The sequence below is a fragment of the Sinocyclocheilus anshuiensis genome, unplaced genomic scaffold (genome assembly GCF_001515605.1).
Source record: "Sinocyclocheilus anshuiensis isolate Anshui unplaced genomic scaffold, SAMN03320099.WGS_v1.1 scaffold461, whole genome shotgun sequence".
Classification (NCBI taxonomy): domain Eukaryota; kingdom Metazoa; phylum Chordata; class Actinopteri; order Cypriniformes; family Cyprinidae; genus Sinocyclocheilus; species Sinocyclocheilus anshuiensis.
Window position 1 is genome coordinate 1,431,536 of NW_015541005.1, and position 9,320 is coordinate 1,440,855.

The 9,320-nt window shown below is 41.2% G+C and overlaps 1 protein-coding gene across 1 annotated transcript in view; it reads right to left on the reverse strand.

Annotated features, from left to right (window-relative positions):
* Window positions 1-1,922: 1,922 nt before the first annotated feature.
* grin2aa (glutamate receptor, ionotropic, N-methyl D-aspartate 2A, a) overlaps window positions 1,923-9,320 on the reverse strand; it is a 160,708-nt gene continuing 153,310 nt past the window's right edge. The window contains exons 12-13 of the mRNA XM_016488523.1: window positions 6,841-7,079; window positions 1,923-5,468 (exon numbers count right to left, since the gene is read on the reverse strand). Of these exons, the coding sequence (XP_016344009.1) occupies window positions 3,675-5,468; window positions 6,841-7,079 (2,033 nt within the window). The 3' untranslated portion in view covers window positions 1,923-3,674. The remainder of the gene's footprint in view (window positions 5,469-6,840; window positions 7,080-9,320) is intronic.

The following is a 9,320-nucleotide window of genomic DNA, read 5'->3' on the forward strand; positions in this document are numbered from 1 at the left end:
ATGTAATTTGAGCTGAGGTGATTTCTCCTTGAAACTACCTCGATGGGAACACAGCCAATGATGCAGTGACAGTACAACAGCTTGCCTGGCAGCCGAAAGGGCCTGTTGTTCTTACTACACTGCACTTGGCAAAATATCAGTTTGGGAAAGAATGGATTTCAAATGATGGATGCAGAACTGACTCGGAAGGAGATCTGTTGTCATGTTAAGTAACGTCTCACATCCCTGCTTCCATTCTTTGCTTTTGATATTCTGCCCTGCGCGGTCATAAAACTCGCCTCAAAGGGAAAGAAAATTGGTTCTGTATGTATCTTTTAGCCTAATGGGTTTTTATAAAAGACAACCGCGTGGCGATGGAGGCATCTCTGTTATCTGAAAAGACTTTTAAAGTGTAAATATTCAGCATACGGACTGAGCGCCATTAGCCGCCGCTCCAAAAACTCCCTCTTCATGATCCACAGATAAACGTACACAAACACACGTCTCTGCTGAAAGAAGTGGAGCGTAACAAACGTGACGGACGAAACGGATTAACCCTTAACTGGCGTTTAAGGTGTAATTGAGAAAGTACTAATTTTTTAAGTAAAAGTCGCTTACTGACTTTTAGAAACTGAACTACGGTACTTTGCCTAGTCTAGCTCGTCTTATGGAAATAATCGGCATCTGAGCTATGTTAAATTCACATTCGTGTACTATTCTATGAGAGGTAAATAAAACCAAAAATATAATATAATAGATTTTTAATAAACTACGGATGGCTTTTGCCTAGCCAAAAACTGCTACATAAAATAATCCCACACAGTTCCCGAACTGTATCCAGTTGCAATCAATACCTGACCTGCGCTGTTCCACGCTGTTCCACCCGACCGCCTCCGATAACCTTCCACAAATACAGAACGATGAAGTAAAAAGTACATTTTGGTTTTCAAGGTGTTTCTGTCTAAAAATCCCAGAAGTTTGGCGGTCTAAACGACACGCTATAGTGGCCACAGAGCTTTGGTTCATGAGCAGGATGGATACGTACCCTGCATTCTCACGACGTCCCATGTCTGTGAACCAAAGAGGCCAGTTCTCCTCACATCGATCTGTAGGCATGCTTGATCCAAGCTCACCTTCAAGTGGATTTACAGTATTTACTTCTGCCGCAATAGCTGTAGCTGTAGACCCCCACCCCGGCCCCGAAATGTTCAAGCTTAAAAAACTGCAGGGCTACAATCCCTGATAACGAACTGCATGGAGACTTTGAAATCTCGGAAGGTGACATTTCGATGCAGACCTTGTGAGTGATGTCATTTTCTCGTACGTACGCTACAGAAAATGAGTGCTACTGTACAGACCTGTGAAACCCACACAAAAAATATTGTTTACTCTGTATCTTTGTAACTTTCATGAATTATTTGAGTATGAATTTACAAGCAATTTACAAGTGTCATATATTCAAAATAGTTGCGAAGTCTTTGAGGAATTAAAAAAGCTCTATTCTTACAGCAAACCATAGATAATAGAGAAAATCAAGAAGACGTCATATCTTTGGAGGGATAGCAGACCCGAAAAGGACTTTTTTTCTCTCTCTCTCTTTACAGGTTAAGTCTGGCTATAGGTGACAGGTATGATACAGAAAGAGTAGCTGGTGATGTTTTCACCTGCCAATCGAGGAAGAGCAAGGATATTCACCTCGCTTCACAAAGGATACGAAATCAATGCAGATGTGGCTCTGTGATTAATACTAGAGGCTAATACCTTGCTTATTTCTCCAAAACAGCAGCTCTGCAATATGAATGATAATATCTTTCTATATATATATATATATATATATATATATATATATATATATATATATATATATATATATATATATATATATGCTATATTTGCACCCTGTTACAAATAATTTGTTAATTTGTGATCATAACATCATAACAAAAACATAGAAAGAGTTACAATTGAGTTGCATGCCATTATTATAATTCACGTTCATGTAATCAAAATACATTTTCCTTAAAGACTGGGGTTATTACAAGGGTGAAAAAATAACTGAAAAACAAGTTGTAAAGAGTAAAAACTATGTATGGAATATATGATTACAAGACCTTGATATTTTACATGTGCATATGCACATTAGCTTCTTAAAGCAGCACTTCATATGATGAATATGTTCATGATTATGACAGTGATGACATATTCAAGATAAGTGTACAGTGAATTATGTCACATTATTGGGGAAGTTCAAAGAAACCAAGTCTGATATGAGAGCGGAAGCTGCTAGAGCAGTCATACAACACGTTCATGTCGATACACATCCTGTTTTCCAACAAACGTTGGAGTCGTAAACATAAAGCTCATTTCAAAGATGGCTGAAAGATCCTCTCTCTAAACACAACTGCAATGGAAGTCCTCAGACAACCATAGCGAAGTGGAGGAAAACATGCCCAAATGCAATGTGAATGTGCCTTTAGGTGGTGTAGAGAAAACATTACACAAAATGACACAGAACCATCCTGAGGTATTTGATCTAATACACGATTTGGCTATGTGTTCTGATTTACATTGCATGGAGTTCATTGAGTGTGTCTGTACAGTATAAAGTTTAGTAACAGGTCTGCAGAACAAAGGTCTTGCGTGGTAGTCCTCAATGCGAATAGCTGTTTGAATAGCTTGTGTTGATCGTGTTACGGACTGCGACAGAAAACCAATGCTCTAGTTCAGATTCAAGCTTCACACGCGGCCCTCATTACACTTACTGAGTGGATCGCAACAGCGAAGCAAGGCTCCGCCAAACTACAGTAAACAACAGTCTTTGAGAGATGATGCTCTGATTCGATTTCACAGTGTACAGTGACGGGATGGAAGTATCGAACAAAATAAATGCGAGACAAACTTCCATCGCAAACACTTCCCCACAATCTAGAAATGGAGGATCAACACAATATTCCCAGTCAAACAACCTACATACAGGTCAAGTTTTCATTGCACAGATGACCACCTCAGCTTTCGAACGAAATCACCTTAATATAAATATATCTTCAACTGAAATAAGACAAGAAAAGAAACACACATGCAAAAGAAATCTATTCCTGACAGTAATATAGAAGTTCTGTTTATAAAGCAGAGGTGGGCGGTTAACTAATGATTATTGTGCTACCAAATAAGATAGAGAAGAGTCTAATTCTAAACAGGGATTAGAATGCCAAAAATCCCAAGTCTATAGTAATAAAAGCAACAATGCAATTGCTGAGTGCCATGGATGAAGTACCCTTGCTTGCCTTAAAATCAGGAACTATTCCAGCCACAGTCCATCAGATACATATACGCTCGTCACATGCAACGTGGGGCCAAATATCTGAAACCCCACCCTAGGATCTGCTTTAGCCCACTGCATCTTCAGGTCGGACTTGAAGCGGCACATCTGTCCTAGCACTTAGCGTTTCGAGTACACACAAGCGCTACGCCAAATGTTGGGGATAATGAACAACTTCCATGCTGGATCACATTTTATTGGCTTACACTTGACTAACTCTCTTTCTGCAAATACTGTACCTGCCCAGAAGGCATCTTAAAATGCTGAAAACCTCTGGAAAGCTCTCGTATAAGAGGAGCGATATCTCGGGTACTTTGTAGATGTAGGTGACTGTGGCATTCTAAGTGAGTAAATAGTTCAACTACACAAAAAAGCATTAAACATCTGACTCGAGACTAGGTATTTTCTTATACACTCGTCTATTGCTAAACTGCGAAGAGTTGAGAACCCGGGGAGCTGAGTATGCACTAGTCTTATTGGCTACATAAGGCATTACATGCTCTGAAATGTACATGTCATTGGGTATTCGACCATCCCTGGAACAGTATGAAGTGGTGGACTTCACGGAGGACCTCAGATTGTTCTCGTTCCTAGCTTTGATGGGAGCCAACTGTTTGTAAATATCCGAGGAGCTCCTGCCGTGGACCAGGCGAGTGTCATCTCGTATAGATTGCATGAAGGGGTTGTCCGTGGGGTGATCGGGGTAAAGTGACTTACTACGCTTGCTTTCCTCCAGGTTTCGGTTAAAGAGCATGGACCTGCTGCCGAATAGTTTGTCAGCCTTGATGTTAAACATGTTTGCATAAGGGCTGTCCTCCAGGAAGCGGTCCTTCTCCTTTAGGCTGACGCTCCGCGCCGGCCGGTTCAGGTCAATTTCTTTGGGCTTCTCAAGCATGATATTGTCAAAGGAGTGCTGACGGCTGAGCCTCAGTCTGTTCCTCCTCTGCACGTGTGGCCCATCCGTCTGAGGCCAGTAGTGGCTAAACATGTCATCGTGGTGCATGCTAGGGCTGATCATGGCCTCATGCAGCATCTGGTCCTCACTGATGTCATACAGGTTGCCCATGTGGATGCACGCCTCGCACCGGTTATACGGCGAGCGTAGGCCGGCGTACGGCCCCGTGCTGTAGTTGGTCACCTTCGAAAGACAGCTCCGGCAATGAGTCTGTTTGAGCCTGTCGTTGCTTTCGTGAGGACTGAGGTTCTTCTCTTTCACGTTGTAGTGTTTGTTGTAGACGTTGTCCGGCAGAAGGTCCGAGTCGCCTTGATGGAGGGGGCTGCTGTTGAGATGGATGATGGGCTGGTCACATTTCCTGTAATTGTCGTTGTGGTCTGAGTAAATTTCGCCAAAATCCAAATCGTCAGTTGTTAGGCCTCTGCCTTCCCTGTAGTGCTGTGGCTCTGAGTGCAGACTCAGCTCCCGGTCAGAGTCTATGGTGTAGATTTTCTCCCGGCCCACTCCGCCCTGCTTATTTTTTAAGTAGGACAGCTCTACTTCGCTGCAATCCCTAGGGTATTTTGACGTCATCGATCTTTTTTTTAAGTTATCCTTGGGCTTCAGGTGCTTGTTATTGTCTGGATCCTTGTAGGAGGTGGCCCTGCTTGAGCAGTCTGAGATATCCGAGTGTGCCGTGTCCTCTGGCAGGTACCTCTGACTCTTCATGGACAAACGGGGGTCTAGGGTATCAGGCCCCTGAGTTTGACGCAAAGTATCCACAGATTTCTTCCACAGAGCTCGGGGTTTTGCATTGGTCTGGGCTGTGTCTGCACTCACCGCCACCTCTACGGTATTAGGGTTTGATTCATTGAGGGTGAGGGGATGCTGACCTTGGAAGATGTAGTTGTTCAGATGGTCCTTGTGTCGGTTGGCCAGATACGCCTGCAAGTCGCTGGAGTCTCCGTAGATGTCCTTTTGGGCATAGCTACGGTTGTCAGTGTAGATGAAGTTCCCTTTCTCTGCCATCATGTCCATGATCATGGGGCTCGCCGAATGCATGAACTCACCGCCACGTTTAGGAGAGTTAATCCTGGAGCCACTGAGGTTGGTCATATTAGTCATCTGCTTGGCGGACTTGATAAGCTTGAGCATGTTGGACTGTGGACTGAAGTCCAAATCAGATGACTTTTTCTTCATGTCAATGTGAACGCCATGAATGCAACTCCATATACCCTACGGAAAAAAAGAGTGAATCAAGCTCAATATTCATACATTAACCATGATGTTTGTGACTTGCAAATGTACCCATCAGTGTGATCAAAGAGCACTTATGAAGTTTTAAATTAGGCCATAGATAAAGCCTGTGACACAGATGCCGTCAAATGTAAAAACGAATTGCCAAGGGGTTTATTTTGAAAGGCATATTTCCTTTAAAAATGATCCCCTCCTCTTACTATCTCTGTGAATCTCTTTTTACCAGTAAACACTTATATCAGTTATGCTTGAGTTCTCCAACACCAGCATTTTATTACCTTAAAGATGCTAATCAGAGGCACCATATTCTCACACTTACAGAACGTACACAAACCCATCGGTGATCAAAACTAAACAAAGACATACTGAGCTTTTGGCTGTGCTAGAGATCATGCTGTCAAAACGGACTGCTGCACTGTCATTTTAAGCTCCCTGGCCATGGAACGAGTGGTCGAAAATCAAATTTCTGACAAACTTTTTCTTTCAAACACTGCCCATGTCAGGGTAAAGTCTGAGCTCAAACGTTAACTGGATTGCCACTGACACTCTCAGAAGTCAGGTTGAGTGATATTGGCTGTCCCTACTGTCAAGACTGAGGACGTCTTTTATGGCATGAAATTAAAATCAATAACTGTGAGGGCGATCCAATTCAGCAAACACCAAAACCAGGGGTCTTCAACAGTGGGTTCACAACTTCTAGGTGGTCTACTGTGGGTCAGCCAAGTATTACTTGATCTCAAAATAATTTGTCCCTCATTTGTCCCTAATTTGTTTATGCCTTTCATAATACTGTATATGCATATATGACCCTGGACCACAAAACCAGTCTTAAGTCGCTGGGGTATATTTGTAGCAATAGCCAAAACTACATTGTGTGGGTCAAAATTATTGATTTTTTTTTATGCCAAAAATCATTAAGACATTAAGTAAAGATCAGGTTCCATGAAGATATTTTGTAAATTTCCTACTGTAAATATACCAAAACTTAATTTTTGATTAGTAATATGCATTGTTAAGAACTTAATTTGGACAACTTTAAAGGTGATTTTCTCAATATTTAGATTTTCTTGCACCCTCAGATTCCAGATTTTCAAATAGTTGTATCTCGGCCAAATATTGTCCTATCCTAACAAACAATATACATCAATGGAAAGCTTATTTATTCAGCTTTCAGATGATGTATAAATCTCAATTTTGAAAAATTTACCCTTATGACTGGTTTTGTGGTCCAGGGTTACATATGATTACATACCCGGCTTAGATTGCACTAAATACATTTTATACATGTAACAGGGAGTCCTCCCCACATTTTATGTCCAGGTACGGATGATTGTCTGAACGGAAGCCTTACCCTGCTGATGGTGAAGAGCAGGCCTGGTTTGCCCGAGCAGACACCAGTGAAGCAGTATCTGAGTCTCCAGTAGAACAGGTGCTCCCAGACAAAGGTAATGAGGCTGAGACCCATGGCGGTCGCCAGCATGTAGAACACTCCAGCCATGTTGTCCACATCCAGCTGGCTGCTCATTACCTCGTTCTTCTCATTGTGGCAGATCCCAGTCAGCCACTGAGCCTCCAACTCCTCCATCTCACCTGAGGAGAGACACATTTCATTCACATTTCATGTACACATCAGTGGGCCGCAGTAATACCGTCCACAGACATATCCTCCTGTTCCAGATCTCCCCACGAGCTAACATGTCAAAGTGAGGATCAGTAAAATTATACACTCAAGCTTTAGCCATATGTTAGCACCATCTGAGACTTTTTTTCTCTTTCTCTACAAGGTGCAGCTGCCAGGAGGATAATTCTGTCATTTTTCATGCTCGGTGTATAGCACTATTGTGAAGCACAGCATATAGTATGGAGAGAGAGAAATACTGCAGATGTCTATGAAGGAAGATCCCTGAACTAAAAGTATGCTAAATAATTTAACAGATGGACATTGCTGCATGAACACAACACATTCTAGTTCTGGCTTTAATACACTGCATAACATCTCTTTAGGGTAGACATTTACATTTACATTTATTCATTAAACAGACGCTTTTAAAGTGACTTACAAATAAGGAGCAGGCATATTTTCAACATAGAGACAGTGGCACACATAACTATGAATATGAGTCATTGATACATAATGTGCCCATGTTTTCTTAAAGGAAAAAAATATGGATGTCCCGTTTTTCACATTTTTCATGACAATATTATTTTCAAATATAATGAAAATATTGTTATTTAATTAATTATTATGGTTACACTATTTTAAGGTGTCCTTGTTACAGTGTAATTATACATTTAAGTACTGAGTAATATTAATTAACTACACGTACTTACTATACTATGGAAGCATATGGGTAGCAAAATTCATTTTGAAATGTAATATGCAAAATGACAATGCAATATGTAAAATGGCAATGTATTTCTGTATTTAAATGTACATTTTCCCATACATATGTGCAACATTTAGTGCAAAATGAAAATGAAAATTCAATTATATAATTTACATTTGCCATTTTCTACACTAGTTTTAATATGTAAATTAAAAACATATTTTAAAGCTTTATAAGTTGCAAAATTAAAATGAAATTGTATTACCCAAATTGATTAGATATGCTTCCATGCAAAAACTGTAGCAAAATTATAATTTAAATGCCATTTTTCCTAAATGCATTTAGACTTACGGGTAGGACACATGGGATATTCATCGTGATACCGCGTGATAATTGTAGCAAAATGTTGTAGAGTTTGTAGCAAATTGTTGTAGCAAATTGTAGAGACAAATGTGCAGCAAAAGGGTAGCAAAATGGTGATTTAAATGTCTTTTATTTTTCTTAAATGCATTGACACTTACACTTAAGACGTTTCAATTGCATTTTCATTAAATACCCCGCAAAATGTAGTTTAAGTCAATGTGGATTTGAAAATGCATTCCGAGCCCATCACGCTTGTTGCGATCACGCAACAAGACGCACAATAGGTCAATATTCCCCAATAACCAAGCGCTTTTCACCTGCCTCAACATCTCTCACTGTTTTACACTCTGATTGATGCACATAAGCAATCAGACAATTCTACACTTTTACCTATTTGCTACCATACTTTATTCTTCTCCTATAATGGATTGCGTGTCCCCGCGCACCTAAGCGTTGCAGGCATCGCACATCTTACTCTGCACACCGAGTGATGCACGTAAGCAAATTCTACACTTATTTGCCACCTTACATTAAATTTTATTCCTCTCTTTTAATCCGTAACATAGCGTGTGTTCCGTGGCACCTAAACGTCACGCACCTGCCACAAGAGTTCTCACTTTTTACAGCAACCGGACACCGCGATTGATGCCCGTGATTTTTAATATTAAGTTATCTCACTTTGGTTGTGGCATGTTCTGTGACAGCTGTGTCTAGATCGGACTGGTGAAGTGTCATCCGGGGCAGGCAGGAGAAGCAGCATTTTCTGTATGGTCACGGAAATCAACCGGAGTGTAAACCGACTGAGGGATCTTAAAGGGGTCATATCATGCGATTTCAAATTTTCCTTTCTCTTTGGAGTATTACAAGCTCTTGGTGCATAAAGGACCAAAAGAGGACGATATCAGCTTTGTCATGCCTGGAGCTGATCCGTGCTGGTCGCTGAGGAAATACATCAACTTCGCGCTGTGGATCGCCGGATCGGCTTTTACCGTGGACGTAGCAGAGTCCAGCCCAGGGTTGTCACATGTGGTTGCCGCAAGCTCGCCCGCCGCCGCTCACTCACGCCGGCCTCCGCTCACTCTAGTGGTTAAGTTGTATTTACAACACTGTTCCAGAACAGTTCAACCCAAATATTCAGATG